Below are 26865 nucleotides of genomic sequence, written 5' to 3' on the forward strand. Positions count from 1 at the left end.
ATATGAAATAATTATAGTATTATAAACTTATAGTTAGGATACTGGATTCGCCTAAGTGTAGATCTTGCTGATGTGGAAAATGTTTTGGAAGTGTTAAAAAAGATTCTTTTTTTTTTTAAATATACATACCTACTATAAGAACAATATATATTTGATTGAAATCTAACGTCTCCTTCTTGATCCATGTACTCCAAACTGATATCCTCTTTTGCAAATCGTTCCCTTCTATTTTAGAAACTCAAGTGGTGGCGGTGCTGCAAGCAAACACAATAATAACAATCGTGTTCCGCCTGCGTCATGGTACGAAGCTGCTGCGACGTATACAAACGGTCCTGGTGGCAGTGGCAATGCCGACGTCTCAGCAGCAAATATCAACAACCATTATCAAACTGCCGCCTCAACAGCAGATACGCAATCAGCAACAAATTCCTCCACATACAACAACAATCCCACTGCATACAGCAACGCATATTCTTCATATACTTCTTCACCTGCCCACAAGAACAACATCAATTTGCCAACAACAACAACGACGACGACGTCGTCGGCAACAACAACAGCTGCAGCCTTCTATATACCCAGAAACACCAGCAACGCCGTCTCAAGTGCTGCAGGACAAAGTGTTGGCTATTATCATCAACAGAGAGACAGCAACGATATCGGCACAGACGGAACACCGTTGTTAAATAAAAATAAACATAAACTATTAAAATCCTGCTCCTCATCATCACGCAGCGGTTCAGCGTCACCAACATCATCAGCGGCAACGGCAGGAGTGGTGACATCAACAATGACTTCATCCTCGACATCTGCCGCCTCAGCCGCTAATACCACCTCAAATTCTTCGTCGTCATCATCATCAGCAGCATCGGCCAACAACAACAACAACCAAACGGCAAATAATAGTAGTTGTAGTAGCATTAGTAGTACAATCAATAGTAGTAATACGAATAATCATAATAATAGTTTACTATCATCGTCGTCGACTGCAACAGCAAATGCAGGAGACACAAGTAGAAACGTTAGCGGGATTCTAAATGCCGCTGCGTTGGCGGCAGCCGCCTCTAATGGCAGTTCATCAAGCGATGGCCACCACCACCACCATAAAAATAGTAGTAGCAGTAGCAATAATGTACATTCAAATTCTACATCGTCGAATGCCAACACCTCCAACACTTCCAATAATCCTTCAACATCCGCCTCGCATCACACATCGCGTGCAGCGGTCCATGCACATTTACATGGACGCAGTACTACTTCGTCAAGTCGTTCGCATTCCCGATCGCCGAGTAGCTACAGTTCTTCACACAGTTCTTCCTCGTCGTCCTCATCAACAGCCTCGTCACATTCTCATGCCTCGAGTCCGGTGGGTGGACGAGATGTAGAGACAAGTTCATCTACCGCTGCGACAAGTCGAGGAGTCGTGGGAGGAGGAAGTTCGCGTAGCCTGCAATCTGCTGTGGCGGTGCCGGGAACATCGTCCGCTTTAAATCCCAGTGGCTCAAATGCTTGTGGCAGTAGTAGTAGCAGTTCGAGTTCGACTGGTTCTGGTACACCCTCTACAAATCCCGTTGTACATTCCGAAGACAATCGGCCATTGGCGATACGTGTACGTAACTTGCCGGCGCGCTCTTCAGACACATCACTAAAGGATGGCCTTTTCCATGAGTACAAAAAGCATGGCAAAGTAACGTGGGTAAAGGTGGTGGGACAAAATGCCGAACGCTATGCCCTCGTATGTTTCAAAAAGCCCGAAGATGTGGAAAAAGCACTGGAGGTTTCACATGATAAGCTATTTTTTGGATGTAAAATTGAGGTGGAACCCTATCAGGGTTACGATGTGGAGGACAATGAATTTCGCCCATATGAAGCCGAACTGGACGAATACCATCCCAAGTCTACGCGAACACTATTCATTGGCAATTTGGAAAAGGAAATTACGGCCAGTGAGTTGAGGCTTCACTTTGAGTGTTTCGGTGAAATCATAGAAATCGACATTAAAAAGCAAGGCATGTCCGCCTATGCATTCTGTCAGTATTCCGATATTGTATCTGTGGTCAAAGCCATGCGTAAAATGGATGGCGAACATTTGGGTAATAATCGCATAAAATTGGGTTTTGGTAAATCAATGCCCACAAATTGTGTTTGGATCGATGGCATTGGAGAGAAGATCTCTGAATCGCATTTACAATCTCAATTTTCGAGATATGGTGCGGTCAGTAAAGTGGTGATAGATCGTCAAAGGCAATTGGCGTTGGTGTTGTACGAGCAAATACAATATGCCCAGACGGCGGTAAAAGAAATGAGAGGGGCCACGTTACGTGGACGGAAATTACAAGTGGATTTTGCTTCGAGAGAATGCCAAGATGCATTTTATGAGAAATTGGAAAAACAAGCTGCAGGTAAGTTGCGATTGATTTCTTGAGAATGTTTAATTAATTATCTGAACATGGAAAAGAGAATTTATTAATACATTGTTCTTAATGTATACTTTTAGGATCTCGTTTTAGTCGTTACGAATCACAGTCACGTTCCCGCGCCTCCTCATTCAGTCGACATCAAAATTCAAATGATGGTTGTTCTCCTAGCAATACGCCAGGCAGCAGTAGTAGTAGTAGTGCTGGAATACCATCGTCCGCTCCCACACTTTCATCAGCAATTGTTGCCGGCTCGTCCATAAACTCATCCTCTTTAAACAATGCGAGTGGCAGCACTTTGCCTTCTGTCGTGGGACAAACTTCGGGTAACACCACACCGGCACGCAGTCGTGGATCACGTAGTTCCCGGCACACAATGGACTATGATTACATTGATACACGAAGATTTCGTTCGTATGATGAATATAGTCAGGGATCAGGAGCTTCACACGATGAAGATGCAATAATGTCCACCCACCCGACGACGTCATCATCCAATACAAATTCTTACAGTGGTATCGGATTAAGATCTGATTCGCCATTATTGTCGCGGCTGGGACCTATTGTAAACAACAATAGCGGCAAAGAGTCCAGTAGTGATATGTTGGAGATGACTTTAAGTCGTCGACGTTGTGATAAAAGTCCTGCAAAACAAAAAGGTATATAAGCCCCAGACACATATGTATGTGGGTATTCTTCTAACTTGTGTTTCTTTTTCCTTCTTTCTTGTAGGCGATGTGCGCTTGTTTCAAAAAGAACGTGCCGTTTTGTTGGAACAACTCGAAGAGTGCCCGTCCAGTGGTGATGAAAGCATAGTAAGCCCGCGTAAGCGTATAAAAATAGATCATCATTCCATTAATTCCAGCAGTGGATTGGTAAGTCGGGCAAATCATCATTAATGCTTTGAAGAATCGTTTTAACAATATTTTTGTTTTCTTTGTTTCTTTATAGTCACAGTCTCATTTGTTGGAAGAACAAACACAACAACAAAACAAAAACTCAAACTGTGATTATCTTCTAAATGATTCGTTACATCGTAAGGGTGAAGTAAGAAGACTATCGGAATGCAGTAACAGTCATAATAAATACCAACAACCAGCAAATCACCACCATCACTCGCACCATTCAATAAATCCTCATCATCACCATCAACAGCAACACCAGTTGAGTCGTCGACCGTCCATTGATTATATGGCGACTGGTGGTGGGGGATCAGGAGTGGGTGGAAGTGCCAGCAATTTATCTACCAGACATGGCAGTACAAGTAGTTCAAATAGTGATTATCACCCGCCGCCACACCAGTCATCATCATCGTCGTCGTTGGCATGCAAAAGAAGACGGGTAATTGGAAGTAGTGGTAGCAGCAGTGCTTTGAGTACAAATGCCGCCTTACTTTCATCCGGTTCCAGTGGAAGTGCAAACTTGTCATCATCCTTTGCCGGTGGTGATGATTTTCATCATCATGCCTCACGGGGACGTGGTCATCAATTACATTCCCATCACTCACATGAGGCTAGTGGCGGAGAAAGTGCAGATGGTTCACGACCTGGCACGCCCTTGTGCGATGAAAGACCCGAGGTGTTACCTAGTGAACCGCGTAGAGTGCCCCGTGAAAGACCACGAGAGCCAATGGTATTACCATTGCCCAAATTTGGCATTCAATTCTTTCAACAATATCGCAACAGCAATGGTTCGTCTACCAATATTGGCGCGACGACACCTTATCATCATCACCATAGTAGTAGTGGTGGATTTGTCAGTTCTTCAGCTGCAGCTGTTGGTAGCACCAACCCCGGCAGTTCACACATGCTGTCAAACAGCTTAATGAACCGAGGAGGAGGTGGCAGCGATGGAGGCATCAACAGTAATCATTCTAGTCATAGTTCTGTAACATCTGCGGCGGCATCCTCGGCGACAACGTCATCCGGTATGCCATTGGGTTCATCAGCAACGTCGTCATCGTCTGCTGGCGGTTGTTATTTACCCAGTCCATCATCAAGATATCAGCCCTGGCGGCCACATAATCATCATCACCATCATCACGGGAGTGGAGGTCATCATGGCGGTGGTGCTACGCCATCTTCATCATCATCAATGGTAAGCCCCATGAGGTCACGTTCTCTCAGCTCGAATTCCAGTGATTCTGATGTTACTGGCCAGGCAAGTGGTAGCCCATCATTGGAAGAACGTATACGAACTTTAGATGAAATGTACGAGCGTTGGTCGGGCGGCAGCAGTTCCACAACTGCCGCCACATCAAATGTTGTCAAACGCCACGATTTCGGCAATACACCGCCAACGTGGCAACATCATCGATCATCTTCACAAACTGACCTGCATCATTCGACAGTACCCACAACTGTAACGTCAGCCGTGACATCATCCTCATCAACGGGTGATGTTAGACAAGGTGGGAGTATTGGTCCTCCCGCAACTCCCGCCAGCCGTCACAAGTTTCTTGACATCGATGTCAAGGAAATACAACCGTCGGAGATTGTCAAATCGGTTTTGGCTAAAAAATCGATATTTGATGATGATCTGCAACGTTTAAAGAAAAATCACTGGTATGAACCATCAACCGATTCTTCACAAATGGCGAAGAATGCTGTGGGTGTCTGTACATCACCGGGCTTGCCAAATTTACAGGCCACGAAAACGCCAGTAGTGGGATGTTCCACCAGCACGTTGCCAATGACATCAACGGTGGCTAATTCAATGAATAAGCCACCTGGTGCCCTGCTGCAACGTTTGACTAGCCTGTCACCAATGAACTCACCTCAGGCCTCAATGTCACCGTACCACAGTCCATCCATGTCTCCATCAGTTAATAGTGCTTCATCCACTCTGTCCAGTCTACAACAACCAACAAAAACGTCTACAGCAAGTAATAGTGGAAACACAATGCCTTCGCCATCGCCTGTCCCTGGCTGTGCAACGGCGGGTACATCGCCACCTGCAACGTCGAGCGGTGGCGGTACGAAATGTTTGCAATATCCATTCCCAACACATCCACCATTGCCAAACACAGCAGCTCCTTTGCCTAGCAGTCAACCAATACCACCTCCGCCTGCAGAAACGACTAAACCTCCCCTGCCTCCTATGGAAGTCCAACAACCACCTCAACCTCCACCAGTAGTAGCCACAGCCCCGTTGCCTACGTCTACAGCGCAGCAACACACGGCAAGCATTACTTCAAAGCCAAAGACATCAACTTTATCAAAAAGTATGAGTGTACCAACAACGCCTGTCGGATCGGCAACGACAACAGTTCCCTCTGAGACGCCACCACGTACCCTCACCAAATCAGTATCAGTTCCTGGCAGTACAAACGTGGGAACAGTAAAAACATTAACATCTAACAGCGTTTCTATTGATCAGAAATCGCAGCAGCAACAACAAAAAATGCAAACCGGTAACAGTTCCTCCACAGAGTCATCAACAAATAATTCCACTTCTGCTTCCGCAATATCTGAAACAGCTGGTGGTAGTAAGCAGCGTAGTGACAGAACGCACAAACATAATCATCGTAGTAATGATGAGAAGAAGTCAACTTCAAAGAGCGATAAACGGAAAAACTCCAGCTCATCCCAATCACAGATTTCACAATATTCGGCAGCGGAGTCAAGCGATGCAGACGAAAGAGATTTGGAACATCGCAAAGAACGCGAATCCAGTCGTTCCGAAAAGCAGAAGGAACGCCAAGAGAAGCAACGCGAGAAGGAATTGAGAAAACAACAAGAGAGGGAAGAGCGTGAACGAGAAGAGCGCGAGAGGGAAGAACGCGAAAGACTTGAAAATGAAAGGCGGCAAAAGGAGCTACAAGAAAAGGAACGTGTCGAAAGAGAGCGCCTGGAAAAGGAACGGCTAGAAAGGGAGCGTTTAGAAAGAGAAGAACAGGAGCGCTTGCAACGTGAAAAGGAGCGTTTACGCAAAGAGGAAGAAAAGGCCAGAGAAGAACGTGAACGTAAAGAACGTGAAGAACATGAACGCAAAATGAAGGAACAGCAGCAGAGGGAGCGTGAGGAACGTGAGAAAAGAGAACAAGAAGAAAGGGCGAGAAAAGAGCGCGAAGAAAGGGAGAGGAAAGAGCGTGAAGAAAGGGAGAGGAAAGAACGTGAAGAACGGGAGAAAAAGGAGCGCGAAGAGGCGGAAAGAAAAGAACGTGAAGAAAGAGAGAGGCGAGAACGCGAAGAACGTGAAAGACGTGAACGCGAAGAACAAGAAGAGAGATTACGAAAAGAAAGAAAAGAGCGCGAAGACAACGAGAGGCTTGAAAGACAACGTTCTCGTGAGGAAAAAGAACGTAAAGCCCAGGAAGAAAGCACTAATGAAAAACGTGATTCTCACAGTTCCAAGGAACATTCTCGTAGAAAGGAGAACCCAACCGGCGCTCAGCAGCACCAATCGAAGAGCAATATTCACGATGCACCCGCCTCTGCTACATCTGTCACAGACTACTTTCGACATGGTGAAACCCAAGAGAAGTCCAAAGAAAATTCAGCAGCAGTCGATGACACTTCGTCAGCTATGGAAACTGGTTCGTCTGCAAGCGGCGGAAAACATAAAAACCGTAAAACCTCTCGCAATACATCACCTGTGCGTCATCCCAAACGTAGACTTAGCAGTCAGGACAGCAATGCGAGCAACAGCGGAGTTAACACCGAAGCAGCAGACTCACATGCTGACGATGCTAAACGAATGCGTATTGATACACAGTCGTCCTCAGCTCCTCCCAGTCAGTCACATTCGCATGTGGTTAATAATCACAATGCTCCAAGTAATGCTATATCGAACGAAAGGCGCGATTCAAAGGAACAACAGCATCAACACCACAGCAAAGATAGGAATAACAAACACAACCGCTTGTCGTCATCATCATCATCAAGTCACCGAAGCAATCAAATTGCTTCCAGTGACAAAGAACACAATTCGAAGCATCATCGTAATAAGCATCATCACAAACAACATCAGCAGCCGTCTTCAATGACCACCGAACAAAGTAATGCCACTGCTGGAGAGTCTACAGAACTTGCAAATCCTTGTAAATCTGAAGCTGAAACAGTAGCAGCGGTTAAAACCGAAGATGAGCATAACAACACTGATCATGAAATGGAAACAAAACCAAAAGCAGTTTCATCAGAAGATGAAGAGGCAGGAAGCCATCATCAACACAGTTCTTCTAACAAAGTTGCATCTGGAAGCGGTGGTGGTGGTCACAAACATAAAGAACATGGTAGTGGTAATAGCCACCATAGTCGTCACAAAAGTAGTAAACGGGATAGGGAACATCACCGAGAAAAGAAACGACACTCTACACCCGTTGCTAACACCACAATGTCAGCTTCAAGTTCAACAACAAATGAACCTTCTAACGCTCAATTGTCCGGCCCGTCAGCGACATCAAACACCCCAAGCAATGTGTTCGCAACAGATGAAGAATTTATGTCATCATCCGGACAACCTGTTGTCCAAAGAAGAACATCTGCCCACAATGTGAGTAATTCAACAGAGTCACAGGCAAAATCTGTTAGAAATGAACATAGCACAGAGCGTAAACATTCACGTGGTTCAGAGGAGCCCCCACAGACACCGTCTAGTCGTCAAACTTCCACATACAATAAGACCACACCCCAGTCTGGTTCAAGAAAAATGCTTCTTAGCTCAGCGGAAGATACAGATGGCGGCGGTGGCGGTTTGGGTTGTGATGACGATGACGACGATTCCGATTCCATGAACAGAAAACATTCAATATTTGATATACCCGATGAAGGTCCATATGTCTCCATGTATGACAAAGTCAAAGCAAGGTCTTGCAAAAATATGCAAAAGCAGGAGGAAGAGAAGAAAATCAAAGCCAAATTCTGTCAACTTAAACAATCAAGGGCCAAGAGAGAGGAAAAGAAACGCTCAACAAGTTATGATGGAGATTCCGATTCTGACTTTGACAACACAGGAGACTCGTCGTCACACCACCACCGCAGCAGTAATCACAATCGCAGTGGCGGTGGCAGTTCATACAAAATGCATAGTGGAGCTTTAACCTCAACTGATGATGAAGGACACGACCATCGTGATACTCGTAAATCACCCTGTGATGAAAGAAGACGAAATTCTCAAGCATCATCTTCGGCTGCATCTACCCAACCTAATCGTCTAGCTTCGGATTCAGATGATTCTGAAGTGCAAAGACGTTTAAAAATACAAGACAACATTCGTAGATTATGTGATGTTGACGATAGCTCCGATGATGATCTTATACGACGTAATAGCACCGGTACTGGAAGTAAACGCCTACTTCACCACACTTCACGCATAGCCTCTGATTCAGAATCTCAATCTCAGCCAGCATGTGATGTTAAATTGAAACAAGAACCCATTGAAACGTCCAATGACGATGGCACCTCAACACCAATTCTTAAACAGATGAAGTATAAAATCAAGAAAGAAGTCGTTGACCACATGGAAACATCTGCCCATGCAAGTGCCATTGAATCGTCTGATTTTGATGACATCAAACCCAATATATTGAATTTACTTCATTGCAATAGTGCTGCTGGTGGCGAATCTACCGCCGCTCTATTGCCAACAATAAAAACCGAAACCGAATCAGATCTGTTAGCGACTCAGGATATTAAAAAGGAATATAAAGATTTCTATGGTGATGGCGGTGATGATTACATGGAATCATCGGAGATGAAATTCCAGAAATCTTCCGTTACATCATCAGTATTTCAGTGCTCACCAGAGCAGGGTAAAATCAAGAAGCATAAGAAGAGCAAGAAACGTCAAAAGACGCCCACACAGGACAGCCTTGGTTTGGTTGTTGCAGGAACAAAGGAATCTATTTCTGCAATTGATATGCTGAAAAATTCACCGACAACCACAACAGTTGCTGGCGGTGATACTACCGCAACATCAACCAGCTCTACTAACAAGGAAGACAATCTGCAGAATGCTGTCAAACATTTACCATCTTCTCCTAACTACGATCCATTTGATGATTTGAAGAACTCTGAACCATTAAATCCTCATGTTCAAATGACAGAGGTACCCACAGTTGGTGAAAAGAAACGTCACAAGGATCGCAAGGAAAAGAAACGGGAAAAGTTACGCCACATGAGTGCTGATGTTGGTCAGGGACTTGAAATGGAAAAACTCTACGAAAAAGAGAAGCATCATCGTCTCAAGAAGTCAAAGAAATCCAAGAGTTTGGATTTGATACGCCACTCTGCAACCCAAAGTTCGGCAATTAACTCGCAATTGACTGGCTCTGGTTCGCCACCCACAAGTGGCGGTGATGGTTTTCCATCTTCGCAGCATAAACATAAAAGTGGTGGTGAAAAAATGGAAGATATTTTCGGTCCCATATCCGACGAGGAGGAAGAAATGACCGATAGTGACATTGGTGCCGGTAGAGATTTGAATTGTCTTCCTAATCGCAATGCCTCAACAGCCAACATTGCAGGACCTATTGTCTCGGCTGCTTTGAATCCATACAAACAAGAACCCTTGACACCAAAATCCCACACTGTAGAAGAAAATGAAGAAAATAAACAAAAATGTCCTTCATTAAGTGGTACTGGCGGCGGTGCACCTTCGCACGTTGAACGATCGGTTGAAAGACAACATCGCAAAGAGAAGAGAGAAAAGAAACGTAAGGATCGTGAGAAATCGCGAGGTACTAGTTTTGATCACAATTCCGCAGTAGCAGCGGCGACAGCAACCGCATCGGCCCAGTTTATGCCATCACCGGCTGCCGTTAACACCAATACCCCCGCCAAACCTTTGGAAGATGAAAACAGTGTTGATTTAGATGCAGCTGGACGTGCTCTGGAAGCTCAACTAATGGAAGATTCTGACAACAAAACCACAGAGGATGCAACGCCGTCAACCGCAACAACTTATCGTAGTGATATGACAGATGTGTTCCGCTTTTCTGATGGCGATGAAAACTCGCTAGAAGTGACTAGTGGTTCAGCCCTTAGCAAACACGACAACAAAGAAATCGGTCAGGTGGAAAAGGATCATACCTCCGGCAGTAGTATGAAAACGAAGAAGAAAAAGAAGAAACGTTCAAAAGAGGAGAAACAACTACATCATCAACAAAGAAGAGAATCCTCTTCATCGAATGCTTCTGCTGCAGCTGCAGGTTCCTCATCCTCCACCGCTTGTATAAATCCATCTGCAAGTACAACAAAATTAACCATCGATATAGCAGCGGCCAATAAAAGTGCGCTAAAATCAACAAATGAAGAGAGTGGCGATATGGCAACCAAATCTTCACCACTTTGCAAACCATCACCCAGCTTACCCTGTCTTATTGGTGATGATGATGATGAAGAAATGTTGCCAACTACTACACAGACGAAAACAACACCCAACACTTCATTGACATGTACTACTGCTTGCACTACCCCGCATCGATCTTCATCATCCAAGGACCTACTATCGCTTTCTCCGCACATGAGAGACAAACAAATGATTAGCCCCATACCAAAAACTCCAACGATAAGCAATACCAGTGGCCTTAATTCAATGGAGAATATGAAACGATTAACACCAACAACTCCTACCTCATCTACAATGGATAACAGCAGTGCACACCCCAATATCATCAATGCCATTGCCACAACACCAACGTCTTCCACCGGAAACGCTGCAGCCAATGCAGCTGCGGCAACATTGAACAAATCAACTGATTCCACTACCAGCTCCTCGACAACAACATCAACGAATGCTATGGCCTCGCCTAGTGCTGGTACTTCGCTCACTTCATTGCCAACCACCACCACCACGACAACAACACAAAAGAAAAAACCGGATATCTTCATACCCGGTTTTGATGGTGAAATTGATGAAAAGATTAGCGAATCGGCAGTACAATCGATATCTGCTGAATTTAATCCGCCACTAGATCCCACAGCAGATGAGCCAAAAATACCCGTGGAATCTCCACCTGATGCTTCTAAACTTGAAAAACTAGAAGAATCTAAATCGCGGGTGACCATATCCCAGGAGGAAACTGAAAGTGCAGTGTCTGCCTTGTTGGGTGAAAGTTTTGGAAATTCATCGGCGGATTATTCCTTCGATGATGATGTACCTTTGCATGATTTGAATAGTGTCAGTGCAGAGCCAGAACCAGCCATGATGGCTGGACCCGCTGAACCCGATGAAGAAGCAGCCCTTGCCGCTAAAGCAATTGAATGCGAAGTGGAAAGTAATGCTGTATCTTCGGATGTAGTTGTCGAAGATGCCGATGCCGAAGAGGTATGCAAGGCAATACAAAGTTTACGCCAAGAAGAATTGGAACTTAAATCCGCCGACACACCACAATCGGTACGCGATTTACAAATCGATACTGATACCGAAGAAAATGCCGATGAGGCCGATAGTAGCGGTAGTCACAGTTTGAAAATTGATGAGACTGCCCAGTCGAATAATAGTTCATCGGTATCGGAGAAGGCCAATACAACAACTATGTTGTCAGATAGCCAAACTGACAATCAGATGGCCGCTGATACGAAGATGACAGCAGATGACAAATCTATGCAACCACAATCATCTGTCATAACAAAGATGGAACCTACTGTAAATATATCACAAACGTCTGTAAATATGGAGCCCAAACTAGAGCCACCAACCATAACTAAACAAGATCAACCAGCTATACAACCTGTACTAACGGTAATACCAGCTACTAGTAGTGAAACAGCTCCATTATCTATTGTTGTTAGTTCAGTTGGTTCCGGTACATTGATGACGTCAACAACAACATCATCAATGCAATCGACGGCGCCGGCAGCGGCTTCAGTGACAATATCGTGTACATCTACACCCATAAAGACTTCCATAACATTTGCCCCCTCTGCTACAACATCCTCTACACCTAAACAAGCCCCACAAGGTCCTCAATCACCCCAAGCCACAATGATAAAACCATTGGCTTTGCCGCAAACTACCATGTCTTCGTCTGCAACGGCTTATGTTATGCAGCCGCCAACTATAAGCATACCCGAGCAAACTCCACATTTTGTAGTACCTTCAATGATTCTATCTCCAAGGGGAGTGGTGACAACAAATGTCCACGATTCTTCGGGTTCTTCGTCGTCATCCTCTTCGCTGTCATCGTCGGCTATTCATTCGCCACAATCACATTCTGTTGGTGGAATTCAAATACCTCCACAATCACCACTTAGTACGGCATATTTGATGGGTATGCGAGCTCAATCACCTCATAGTCCCCGTAATACTTCACGTGGCAATACACCAACACCAAGGCAACAGAGTCCACATACCCCCACACCACCACCACCAACCACATCTGCAATGGTACATCAACAGCAGAATATTCTAATACAAAGAGCGGCAAGTTCAGTACATCATCAACAACAACAACAGATGTCTCCCAATAACTCTCATCATTTGGTGGCAGTGCAACAGGGTAGTGGTATGTCATCAATGAATAGCCCAATGGCCAGTCCCAATTCGACACAATCACCAAGACCGCAACATTTGCTGACATCCACATTACAGAAAATGCCACCACACGGTTCTCCTGGCGGTGGCGGTGCAACACCAGAGCATCATATGATCAAAATCAACAATTACTCAACACCACCAATGCAAACGGCAAATGTGGTTAGCATTCGAATACCAGCTCCTCAAAATGCCCAACATCCACAACAATGTTCACCCCATGGACCACAACAGCAACAGACGGCGGCGGCAACGTCACCTCATATGTCTGTTGGAGGAAAATCTGTTATTGAACAGCAACAGCAGCAACAACAACATCAACATTCACATCCTATGGGACAACACATATTACCAATATCGGTACAGAAAATGCCTCCTGTTCCTAGCCATCCAACAATTATCAGCAAGGTGGTCACTGTGACACCCCAACAAGCTCAGCAATCGACAATGTCTGCCCATAGCCCTGGTGGTGCACCACAGAACTCACCAAAATCTTCAGCGGTATACTCGCCTCCACCACCTTCTCCAGGTTCGAGACACTCGCCACAAATCATACAGCAAATGGGTGGCAATATTTCTGTTCAACAGCAGCAGCAACAACAACAACATCAACCACAGAGTGTACAGGCTCAAATACAAATGATACAACAGCGACAGCAACAAATGCATCACCAACATATGATGCAAATGCAACAACAACAGCAACAAATGTTCCACCAACAGCAGCAGCAACATCAAAAAATGCAGCAGCAACAGCAACAATATGCGGCCTCACAGCAGCATCATCAACAACAGCAGCACCAGAACCAGCAACGTGGACCAGTGTCTTCGCCTCAACATCAGCAGCACCAACAACAACAACAACAAATGCAGCAACACCAGCAGCATACACAAGCTCCGCAACAGCCAACAATGCATCAGCTACAACAACATCAACTAAAATCACAATATCAACAGATGGTGGCATCGTCACCACAGCCACATGCTTCATCCTCGCAAACAACAGCTCCAAACCAGCAGCAGCCGCAACAACAACAGCAAAATGTGATACAAGCACCATCAACGCCACAACGGTTTTTGGTGCAGCAGCATATTGTCGGCATTCCTCACCTGCAAACGCCACATCAACAACAGCAGCAACAGAATATTGTTATGCAACAACAGCAGAGATCATCACCCACCATGCTGCAGCATCAATCAAATGTAGCATTTGGAAAATCTCCACAACAACAACAGTTACATTTGCAGTCGTTGCAAAAGTCGCCAAATACCGTGGAGCAACAACGTTCTGCAACACAAGATACAGCAGCAACAACAAAAACAACTGTTGGCCTAACAGCAGAAACCGCTTCTTCCCGTGTTATAGTCTCAACACCAGTTTCACAACCACAAGCAGGCAATGATTTGCCATCAGCAACAACTGGTGGTGATAATGGTGGACAACAAGCTTGCGCTGCCACACAACATCATAAGCAAGCAGAAAATGTTTCAGTGATTAGGACACCAACTCCTACCAACACTACGCCATCTACAGTTGCCTCCGTTACTACAACGGCAACAACTACCCCAGTGCATAACAAAGAATCTACTGTCCAGGCGGCGTCAAACACCAAAAAGACTCCCACAAACACAACATCTGTTGATCCTACAACAGCTGTTCCTTCCCAAGCATCTGTTACACGGTCATCGCCTATAACTGCTGCATCTGCACAACTTACCGAGGAGAATATTACGAAAATATCACCACCTAAACAGGATGAAATCGAACAAGATTCGAAAGAAGATAGTGATTATTGGTCAGCCAAGGAGCTGAATGTTGCGGAGACAAATAATCCCAACACAAATGTCAGCAGTGTTATTAAGAAGAATGATAATGCAGCTGCACCAACAACTTCTGGGGTCACGTCTCCAACCACAACAGCGACTCCAATCAACACCAAAACTACAACAAATAAACAACAAAGTGTTGATGCTATACCACCAAGTGACGATGAAAAAACTGCTGCTGGAAAGAACCCACAAAATGAACTGGCATCAAAAAGTTATACCATGGATGCAAAGAACTCCATTTCAGATGCCATTACAACTCAAACTCCACCGGCGGCGGCTACTTCCACAGCATCTTACAATGCGCAATCAGCAACTTCGACAACAAGTTCGACACCAATTAACACCGACCATGATACCGAAGATGAAACTGAAACACAAAACATGCCAGCATTTGAACAAATTTCAGTTCAGGGTAGGCCTAACACGCGAGGTACGGGAGCAAAACGTGGACGACAAGCTAGAGGTGGTAAAAAGGCAGCAGCTGCTGCTGCTTCTGTCGTCCCAACGACCACTCCTCCTACTGATGTAAATCAAATGCAAGAAATTGTACCACCTCAACCAGCTAATACAGCAGCAGGAGGAGTTCAAACTCGCTTGAGGAAACCCAATGCCGCAACACCTGCGACCAGAGGTCGTAAAGGTAGACCACCAAGGAATTTGCTTGTACAACAACAGCAACAAGAGTCGCAAGCCCAAGCGGCAGCTCCCACAAATATTGCTGCTCCATCTTCTGTACCAGCTGTGTTAACTGCAGCCGAAAAGAAAGCCCGAAGCCAAGCGGCATCAGCAGCAGCCACATTAGCCTCACTTTCTGAGGTTCATCACCAACATCCTCAACAACAACAACAGCAGAAGACAGATGTGTATGAATTCCATGATGATTCCGGAGAAGAAAGTGGCAAATCTGGTACTTCAAATACATCGAACACAACGATAGCTAGTAGCATTGTAAGCGGTACTGATAACCGCCCACGTTTGATTTTAACCATAAAAAGTCCACATAACCCAACGCCTGTAGTTAAGGCAAGTGAAAAAATGCCCATTCAAAATGAACAGCAACCAACTACAGCAGCACAGCAGCCACCATTAAGCGAGTCCGTAACACCACATCAGCAGCAATCTGCTGAAGGCCAAACCTCGACTACAACAACATCTACAACAGCACAATTGGATAGCGAAGCTCTGGCTAATACTAGAAAATCTCGAAGATTGCTTGAGAAAGATCGCAGCACAATTGATGATATTATAGAAGATGTGGTGAGAAATACTGCTGTACCTGGTGGTGCGGGACAACAGCAATTATCAGGAATGTCGTCATCGCCCAATACACAGCAGCCACTACAACAACCTCAGGCAGCAAATATACTGGCCAATGCCTTACCCAAGGGTGCTCAAACACCCCCCAGAAGGTCTGGTCGTACATCCGCCGGTTCACAACCTAAAACTAAGGCGACGGGAATCGTTACCGAAACAGCAACGACGAAGGTGGCACCAACTATGCCCTCGAATCCCATTGGCCGGCCAAGAAAACTTAAATATCGTAATGATTACACACAGGATCAATCAGCTGCATCTCCACAACCGCCTAAGGGAGGCATTGTACGTGAAATTGTTGATTTGGATGATACACCAGATACTGCTTTCAAATCCAGCACGCATTCGGCAGAGGACAAGCAACAGACCGCCGCTGCGGGGGATTCGGTAGTTGTGCAATCAACACCGCCGACAACGTCAACAGCTGCTGCTGTTTCTATGGCAACAACGCAACAACAGCCTACTACAACTATGTCCGTTCCAACAACTACGCCCACCATCACCACTAGTATACCGCAACATCCCAAAAAGAAGGCATTGGCTGCGGCTGAAATCGAGTCATATCAAAGCTCGACGAATACACCAAATATTCATTCGGCTTTGCCATCATGTGGTGGCGTTCCAATGTTGAATACGGCTGCTCCAGCCTCACAGAAAACTACTGGCGGTGCCGCTGCAGATTCGGTTAATAAACCAATAATAGACACAAACACCGCCGGTAATGTGTCAGGTGGCCAACAAATGCAGCAGGCTAAAGCTGGTAATTTGCCTTCAGCTACGGCTGCTGCTCAGCCACAACATCCACCCATGGATCTCAAGAAAATTATGCAGGCTGCAGTTGCTGCTGCCGCAGCAGAAAGTGGCAAACCTTTGTCTTCAACACCTCCCACAACAATGACACAGGGTTCAGTGGCAACACCGATAACAGCTTTTACCAAACCAGTACAGGCGGAAACTGCCGCAGCAGCTGCTGCAGCAGCATCTTCGGTTACCACTGCTTTACTTAACAAATCATCGGTTAGCGTTGTTGTGAAGACATCAACTGTACCACCATCCAGCACAGCGAATGCCACTGCAACACATATTGCCAGTCAACACGGTGGCGTACAAACGCAATCACAACACCAACAGCAATCAAGCAGGGCTGCTGAAATATCAACACCAACAAAACAGCCGATTATTATGCAGCAGCAAACACCACTGGTTATGCATGCTCAGCATACAAATGTAAGACCACCAACAAGTCTTAAGGCTCATGTTTTGAATAGCCAAAAACTGCAACAGCAAATGGCCACTGGACAAAATCTGCAGCAGCAACAACAACAGCAACAACAACAACAACAACAGCAGCAACAACATCACCATCAGCAAATGCATGGACAACATCAGACACCATTAAAACATCAGCAGCCACAGCAACATCCGCATCATGTTACTGCTCATCAACAGTCTGGAGTTGTACAACCACCTCAGGCGGCGGGTCATGTAATACAGTCAAACATTGTGCAGCGACAAACGCCTCCACAGACACAGTTGGGCCCAATCAAACAGCAGCTCTTGGTTAATATACCACCTCCTACAAGTCAACATTCACCTCATGCTACGGCAGCAAGTAGTTTGAATTCACCACGGCATCAACCACAGGTAACTATGCCGCCGCAGCAGCAGCATCAGCAGCCTCCACCACAGCAATCTATTATCATAAAGCAAGGTGAAGAATTACATCCTTCACAAATTTTGCATGTGGTTAGCTCAAAGGCAGCACCACCAACGCCAAATAAAAATACTACCCCTAGTGGTGGAATGGTCGTCCCTTCGTCGGCTGCCACATCTGATGCGGCGACTACACTGCATCACATGCAGCAGGCTGCAGTGGCTGTTGTGAAACCATTCAACCCCTACTTGACACAAAATCAAACATCAGTCCAACAACATCTTTCAACTGCTCACCAACAAATGTTGGCTTCTCAAGCGGCGGCACAGCAACAGAAAGGAAATAGCTCAACTACACCTTTGATATTGCCTCCAGGTCTAATGGGTCTTTCCCAACATCCAGCCATGGTGATACAAACAAAAACTTCTGCTCCACCGACACAAACTCCTTCGCCGTCTCCGGCATCAACAACATCTTCGGCTGTCCTCAGTCATATGCAACACTCATCACAGCATACTCCATCGCCTCCATTGCAACAGGTGCCACAACATTTAGCCAAAGCTCCACCAACAAATCCAATGCTGCATAGTTTACAAACCCAAAGTGTGGCGCGAGGTGTGCTCAGTGCAGTTGGTTCACCACCACCATCACAGCAGCAACAACAACAGACTGGAGGAAAGCCATCACCTCAGTCTACAGCAATACCAACAAGTGTTGTTGGAGGTAAGTTGGAAAAACTAAAATCTATTTTCCAAATTATTTTTTATTAATTTTTAATGCATCTTATTCTAGGAGGTGCTAACTTACGTACGTCAGTGCCAACCATAAGTCCGCAAAGCCAAGCTCGTATGGGGACCATATTGATGCCTGGTGGCATACAAGTGCCACCACATTTCGAAACTAATTTGGTAAGTTTTTTGATGATTTTGTCATGTATTTGTATTGTGAATTATGAAGAAGTAAACTTGCCATGTATGGAGGATATGTACTTGTATGTATCCTGCCGCGGACGTACTTCCGAGTAGTTATTACTAAACTTTTCTTCTAACTGTAACAAACTTACCTAACTTATAAAACGACATTTTTTCTTAAAACTTGTGGACGCAGCATGACATAAATACATATAATAGTGCTTCTAAAGCTGTTGTCCGCAAGACACACAGTCCTCCACCTGCTCATCAACAAGTGTCTCCGTTAACAACGGTAAACTAAGAAATATAAATAAATTATTTTATTTTTTCTTCATTTGTTTATTTATTCTAAACGTTTATATCAAAACTTATCTAACTTGTATTATTTTCTATCTCCTACCTAGAATGATGCCACATTCCCTGGGGGACCAATACGCGCAGTGCCCACACGAGAACATATTCTAATATATCAACAAATATTGCGTCAACATGATCCCCTAAATCCAGCGGCGGCTGCATTGCGTGAATATGATGAACAGTTGTTGGGCAGTAGTCCACCATTGGAATTGAGAAGACCAAGCAGTGTACCCAGGACCGTGGCTGTACCGCATAGTCTACAAAGTCCTCAGGATAGAGCTACAGGTAAGTTGTGTATACCAACAATGTTTTTTAAATATTCACATTTCACACTAAATCGACTATTTTCCTTGTTTTCTTCTTACCCCTTTAGATTCTCCACAAGTTGCCCAAGTTTATGTGCATAATACACGTCTACCACCTGCCCATCCACATTACGATGTAGCTGGTCGTCCCACAACTGCTGGGGCACCACCGCCACCTCCCTCAGCATATTATGATCCTGCAAGACAATTGAATTTGGAACCTCCACCTGCTCATCGTTCAGCAACTGCCCATAGTGTTGTAGCACCACCGCCACCACCAAGTGTCGTAGTACCACATCCATCAGCCGGTAGCAGCAGTCCATTTATGGCTTCTGCTCCGCCAGCTACCAATGTTCAAGCTGTACCGTTGACAGGTGGCGCTGCCTCAGCTGCTGCAATGCATCACTCCAAACAGTTGATGGAACGAGAACGGGAGCAACGTGAACAACGTGAGAGGGAACAACAATTGTTGCGTGAAAAGGAGCAAATACTTGTTAGAACAGGTAAGTCCACAATCATATTTTATGATTTTTGTAATTTATGTAAATGTTAGAACAGAACAATCATAACGGGATGCGCGGGTTTATGTCCTCATTTTCCTGCACTCAATATTCCGTAAATGTTGATTTGAGGGAATTGAAAGGTTTGCAATTACGGTCCCAACTGTATTAGGAAAAGGCCCAGTTGATACCTGGGCGTTTAGTGTAGGGAAAACTTAGTTGATAAGTCCTTACAATTATAAAGGAATGCTATGCCGCGGTGAACCTCAGTATCCACAGTATTGATTCAAAAATCCTATCCCCAATGATGATTCATAACCAGAAACAGAGAAATTCAATCTTCGGTCGACAGAACAGTTGATCAGGGGGGTTACGGACAATGGGTACCCAACCTAGATTTATTCAATGATAGTTTGGCGGAACAAAGCAGACATTTGTTAACCATAGCCAGTTCACCTGAGGACGAACTTGAAGTCACAGTTATCCCAGCGACTGTAGTCGATAAACTGACCCCGACAAATAGAAAACACTAAGCCAGGACACTCGGGAAATGTTCGAGGCATAACGCAGTTGAGAAAGGAGCTCCGACAGTCAATAGAGTCGAAAGTGTTACCACTGCCTTGTTGTAAAACGGATGATAAAAAAGAAGAAGGGCTTGTAATAGGGCGATGTATTCTGAAGTGAGCCGACAGTGATACCTTGCCCACAGTTGTCCCAGCGACTGCAGTCGTCGATACACTGACCCCCACTAGTAGAAAACACTAAGTTCAGGAAGCCAGAACCGTCGGGAATCCGAGAGGACTGTTCGAGGCAGGACACAATTGAGGAGGGAGCCCAACAACCAATATAGATGAAAGTGTTCCCACTCCTTATCTTAAAACGGATTGCTAAAGAAAAGAGGGCTCGTCATTAGACAATCGGGTGTTCGCAGACACTGGACCTACGACCAACACGGTTAGACAGTGTAACGTGATAAGGATTAATCTCAAGGTGGCTAACAAATTCAAAAGGAGATACCCTCACTTGTCCATGCCAAATCCAGTATCGAAGACACTCTTATCCAGATGACCATGGAGGCCAAATAAAACTCGATATCAATTTCAACCCCAATAGCTCCTAAAGTCCACATCGGGAGCGATTGGTGATTCATCCCTGCAACTTCAAAACCTGCATTAACGAGTGGCTCTGGCCCAACGACAGGACCCTTCTTGAAGTTGAAGGGCGGGAGGTCAAAGAGGAAGAATTAGCCTCAAGATATACGATGGATATTTTTGGAAGAGTTCTCGGAGAGCAATATAAGTCCGATATCAACATCAACCCCAATAGCGCCTAAAGGTCACGTCGGGAGTGATGTTGATACATCTCAACCTCCCTTGACGATTTCAGCACCCGGTTTAACCGAAGACTCTGCCACCACACATTCTGGACACCTTTCGAAATGTCAAAGGGGAAGAGTTGGTCTCAAGATATTGCAAGGCTATTTTTCTTTAGGGAAAATGGGACCTTTAATAATATAATAATTGTTCCACAAACATCCCAGGCGGGACAGGGGAGACTTCTCTCATATCAAAGAGTGCACCCCGATTCATATTAGCTCAATGATATGGGACCTACTGTTTATCGCCGAGTCCGAACGGCGTGTCTAAGACACCACTTGTAGAGAAGTTGTACAAGGCTGAAATACTCAGAAAATGTCGCCAACATTACTGAGGACCTTTACTAGGGGGAAAACTCAGCCTCAAGATATACCAAGGGTATTTTTTGTGAGGGCAAAATGCGATGGTAGAATTATTTCTTAAATTTATTTTCCATGTGAAAAAAATATTTGATGAAATTTTCTGATTACCCTGAACAAATTTTAAGGTGATGAGCAAATTCGAATGGATACACCCTCGTATGCCCAAGAGAAATCCAGATCTCGACAGACTCTCATCCCGATGTCAACGGAGGGAAATTCAGTTCGTTATTCACATCAACCCCAATAGAGTGCCGCTTAAGGCCACATCGGGAATGATTTTGATATGAGACAGCTTCCCATGAGCGATTCATCATTGACGACTTCAACGGGGGGCCATCACAGCGACACAGGACAAAGAGCGAGAAATAGCTCTAAGATATGCCAAAGATATTTATCGGAAAGGGCAAGGCGGGGCCTTTACTACAAAAAACCAAAATTTGACTCTCCATTGCATACCGTGAAGATAAATTAAAATCTAGGAACTGGATCTCCTTTTTTGCTTCTCAGAATCATAACAAAAATGGAGATTTTTCACTCGTGAGATTTCTCCCACTGAAGAATAATCGGAACCTCTGTTAATTTCCTTTGGAATCACTAACTCCACAATTACATACAATTTATTAATAAATACAATTATTTTTCTTTCATCTTTAGGTGATGCCCATAATATGCAAGTGACAGCTGCACCCTCAACATCTACACATCAATTACCACCACATCCTGCAATAGCACATCATACACAAGTTCCACCACCACCTCAAGCAGATTCACTGTTAACGTTACTACAAAGATACCCGGTTATGTGGCAAGGTCTTTTGGCCTTGAAAACCGATCAGGCTGCCGTACAAATGCATTTTGTCTTTGGTAATCCTCATGTGGCGCGAGCATCTTTGCCATGTAACAGTGATGGTAGTACACCGCCATTGCGTATAGCACAACGTATGCGTTTGGAGCAGACCCAATTGGAAGGAGTTGCAAAGAAAATGCAGGTAAGTTGAGAAGAAGAGCATTAAATTATAATTGTTTACCAATTTCCCCCTACCGCGCGCATACTTAAAGATTGGATTTCTCTTTGAATGCAAAACCTCTGCAGTTGTGTTGGGGCTACCATACCAGTAGGGTTTATAGCTTTGATCTTACATGGACAATAGGAATTCCCAAATACAATTTTACTGCCTTCAACTTTTGGATCAAAAATGTGCTTCATCGAAATAATGTTTTTTAGACCTCAAATATGTTTGAATTAAATCCGTTTCAGGGAATTTGGTGTCCAGCTGGTGCGCATGATAACTCTCGGACAGATCATACTTTGATTTGGTCGGGTACTTTGACAAAAAAATTTCAAAAAAAAAAAAAAAAAAAAACAGAGATTTACCCTCAGCCTGTGTGGTTTGAAATAATTTTTTCCCAAAAAAAAAAACTGGTTTTAGGGGGGTTTTTCAAAAGTATGGATAGGATTAAAGTTCAAAAATTTGCGGGTATACCAATAGATAGGGCACTAGCCTACGAAAAACATAATATCACTGTAAACAGGGCCACTAGGAAAACCTTCGGTAAAAATGTCCAGAGGATCCTCGAACAGACCCTTAACCACACAAAAATGTTGCACATTTGTGTGGGTGCCACCACAAGGTTTGTACAGATAGGGTTCAAATTTGAACATTAACTAAGTTTCGACAATATTTAAAGATCCAAAGTTTGGACTACATCGGTTGCTACGTTTATGAGAAATCCCGCGTATCATTTTAGCGAATATTTTCGAAGTTTTGTGGGGTAGGTACCGGAAGGAGTTGACCTATAAGCACCACCTTCGAATTTCATCTTATATTCGAAGAAATATTACAAAATCCAAAGTGTGGACGAACGCAGTATTCGGTTCGAGCTCTCCAGGCACCACATATGGTGACATAGGGGTTTTTTACAACTTTCGGGCTGTTTTCTCAATAAGTATGGACTTGCCCCTGAAAAATTTTACTGTCGTAATTGAGGCAGCGAATGCAAGTTGCTTAAACAAAAATCAAAGTGATTCGAGAGCAGGTCTTCAAGTGAATTTATCCAATTTTTCCGCACATTTTTGAACTTTTGTGGGGGAGGTACCTGAAGGAGTGGACCGATATGGCTTATATTCGAACTTAAACTATGTTTGGACAAAATATTACTAAGGTCACATTTTGGACCGAATCGACAGATCCGTTCGAGAGTTATCTTGCGCTCCAACCACTACACACGGTGTCATAGGGGTTTTTTGTAACTTTCGGGCTATTTTCTCAGGAAGTATGGACTTGCCCCTGATGAAACGTATACCGTCGTATGGGGAGCAGTGAATACAAGTTGTTACAACAATAATCAAAGCGATTCAAGAGCAGGTACTAAACTGAACTTTTCCGACATTTTGTGTGGGAGGTACCCGGAAGAGTGAACCGATTGAATCCATATTGGAACCTTATCTAAGTCTGGTAGAAATTTCACGATGTGCAAAGTATGGATCAAATCGGTTACTCCATCCAAGAGTTATCGTGAGCACAAATTTTCCGAAAATTTCTGAACTTAAACTAAGTTTGGACAAAATATTACGAAAGCCAAATTTTGGACCGAATCGGTTGATTCCTTCGAGAGTTATCGTGCGCTCCAGCCAGACAGACAGACGGACGGAGATTGCTAAATCAACTCCAAATTGTCCAAACATAATTGGGGTCTAAAACCATTATTTCGATGAGGCACATTTTGCCCGTATGAAAGTGTATATATCCTCATTTGCATAAATGCTGAGGGTATAAAAAGAAATACCTAAAATATGGTGCTCACGACAACTCCCGAAGGTCCAAACTCTCGATCTGGTCAAAACTTGGCACAGCGTAATATTCCTCCTAGACATATGTTAGGTTCAAATATGGACCATGTCGGTTCACTCTAGGGTACGTCCCAAACAAAATTTCAAAATTCTTCGTTAAAGTGCAGTTTAAGACCATCTCTCGGATCGTTTTGAAAATTTTTACAACGGGTTGTTCTTGCGGCCCCTATTACAACTGTAAAATTTGTTTCGGGCACAAGGGCATACTTCGTGAGTTAATGTCCCAAAAGCTCTAAAATCCTTTCGGCTCCAACTAACTGAAATGTCCGATTTGACCAATAAAATTTTTCTAAACGTACATCAAGTCCCAAAAAGGTAACAACCTCATATCCCTGTATCATAGCGTGATGAGTTTCTACATATTACATAAAATTTTAATTATAAGGTGATATGAAAAAACCTCACGCACAAAATGAATTTAAAATTTGAATTTATTGATTTTTTTGGAGACGCTGTAAGCAGGTATATAATTGAAAATAAACTTTAGAGCCATATGTGATAACCGAACGGATATAACGTTTGTTTCTCAATCATTTTCTTTAATTCTGAAAATCATAAAAATGTCGTTAACGCTTTTTTTCAATTATAAAATTTTTTAACCAAAAAAGTCATAACCCTAATGTGCAGTTTAAGAAGGGTTGTTTGGAAAAATTTACCTAAAATACTGTGGTCTTGTTTACAGTGGTATCCGTGATCCAACATTTGCTCATCGTACTACTTTCCTGACATTCAAATTAAGTTCGAATATAGATTAATCGGTCCATAAATGTCAAACTTCCTAATCCTCAATCCCACGGCAGCGGGTTCTTTCGTACCGGATTGACCCGACACCGTAGTGTTTCGGCCAGCGGTTGCCAACCCAGCATCAAACCTATGCTTCTACGTAGGTTTCTATGCTGCTACAACAACAACAACTTAATCCTAAACACAACTGAAGAGGGATTACATAAGGAATCCAACTGGTATTGGGATGGGCAAATACGAGCGAACTTTTCTAATACATATCTTTTTTTATTGTCTTTAATTTTTTTCATACAGTTTGAAAATGAGCACTGTATGCTTTTGGCCTTACCCTGTGGTCGTGATCATGCTGATGTTTTGCAACAGTCTCGTAACCTACAATCCGGATTTATAACTTATTTGCAACAGAAAATGGCTGCCGGAATTGTGAATATACCAATGCCGGGTAGTGAACAGGCAGCCTATGTTGTACACATATTCCCCTCGTGTGATTTTGCCAATGAAAATCTAGAAAAGGCAGCACCAGATCTAAAGAATCGTGTAGCAGATATAGCTCATCTGTTGATAGTTATTGCTACCGTGTAAAAAAAAAAACAAACAAAACTTAACCTAAACGTCCACTAAAAAACCAAACTGAGTTTTGAAAATATAAACAAACAGAAAATGAAACAGAAATGTGAACACAAGATGCAATTTGCTGTCTTGTCACGCTCTAAAAAAATACCCAACAAATAGTTATGATGATGATGATGTTTTAAAATTGAAACTACCACACTTACTACTGACTAACGATGATGATGATGATGATAATGTTGATGATTAAACCAAATTTTAACGTTAAAACAAAAACTTATTTTAAAACAAATAGCGTGGCGAATTCATGCTATTTTGTAATTGTAAAGTCTATAAAATATGGAAAATACATAAAAACGAGAATATAAACAAAACAAAAACTACAAATTTTTAACACAAAATATATAAATATTAAAGAAAAACCAACAAAATGCAAAAATTCACCAGACTCTAGTTGAGAGATGCAAAAACAAAATAATAAAAAACGGTTAAGATAAATATCTTAAAACAAAACAAAAATGTATAAAGAAACCCTAATATTTATAACCCCACAATAATAAAATAAAACAAAACAAGAAAATGAAAATATATTATTAAAGAAAAATAAAAAAACTCCTCTACCCTAGCCCCTACCTACAACACTCTCCACCCTCTTGTACCATACAAAAACAACATATACATATATACAAATGCTAATACATAATATTTATAATACTAAATAATGGATCCTAAGTGTTTCTTTTAATTATAAATAACTTATATAACAATTTTTGTAAGAAGATGAAGGATTTCAAAAAAGAAGAAATATTTTTTATTTTTTGTATAGGAAAAGAAAAAAGAAAACAAAAAAATACAAACAGCTGTTATAAGTTGATGTTGAATTTGTTTTTGTGTGTAAAAGAAGATAGTAAGAAGGAAAGAAAGAAGAAGAAAAAAAAAACAAGAACTAATGAGTATAATATTAAGTTAAGATTTTTTTTTTTTTGTTTTTAGTGTTAATCATTTTATAAATTTATTTTGCTCTAATATTTGAAGTAGTCTGTAGTTTGATATATAATATTACGTATTTTTTAATTTTTTTTATTATCTATATAATTTAACGTTATTTTTACGTAATTAGTTTTTTTTTTAATTTTTAATGTTATAAATAAGGTAATAAACAGTTAAAGGAAAAAACAACATCCACAACAAATACAAC

At 43.2% G+C, this 26865-nt stretch overlaps 1 protein-coding gene across 7 annotated transcripts in view; it reads left to right on the forward strand.

Moving 5' to 3' along the window:
• The window catches only part of spen (spen family transcriptional repressor split ends), a 344925-nt gene extending 318836 nt beyond the window's left edge, over nucleotides 1-26089 (forward strand). For 6 of the 7 annotated variants that reach the window (XM_073970444.1, XM_073970442.1, XM_073970445.1 and 3 more), the window contains 10 exons: nucleotides 235-2402; nucleotides 2498-3076; nucleotides 3150-3292; nucleotides 3369-18414; nucleotides 18484-18599; nucleotides 18799-18894; nucleotides 19007-19244; nucleotides 19333-19767; nucleotides 22157-22491; nucleotides 25392-26089. In XM_073970444.1, coding sequence (XP_073826545.1) covers nucleotides 235-2402; nucleotides 2498-3076; nucleotides 3150-3292; nucleotides 3369-18414; nucleotides 18484-18599; nucleotides 18799-18894; nucleotides 19007-19244; nucleotides 19333-19767; nucleotides 22157-22491; nucleotides 25392-25679 — 19444 coding nt within the window. In that variant the 3' untranslated portion in view covers nucleotides 25680-26089. The remainder of the gene's footprint in view (nucleotides 1-234; nucleotides 2403-2497; nucleotides 3077-3149; nucleotides 3293-3368; nucleotides 18415-18483; nucleotides 18600-18798; nucleotides 18895-19006; nucleotides 19245-19332; nucleotides 19768-22156; nucleotides 22492-25391) is intronic. The other variant, XM_073970447.1, reaches the window with a different exon arrangement.
• Nucleotides 26090-26865: the final 776 nt, after the last annotated feature.

The sequence above is a fragment of the Musca autumnalis genome, unplaced genomic scaffold (genome assembly GCF_047663935.1).
Source record: "Musca autumnalis isolate F117 unplaced genomic scaffold, ASM4766393v1 scaffold_2, whole genome shotgun sequence".
NCBI classification, from domain to species: Eukaryota; Metazoa; Arthropoda; class Insecta; order Diptera; family Muscidae; genus Musca; species Musca autumnalis.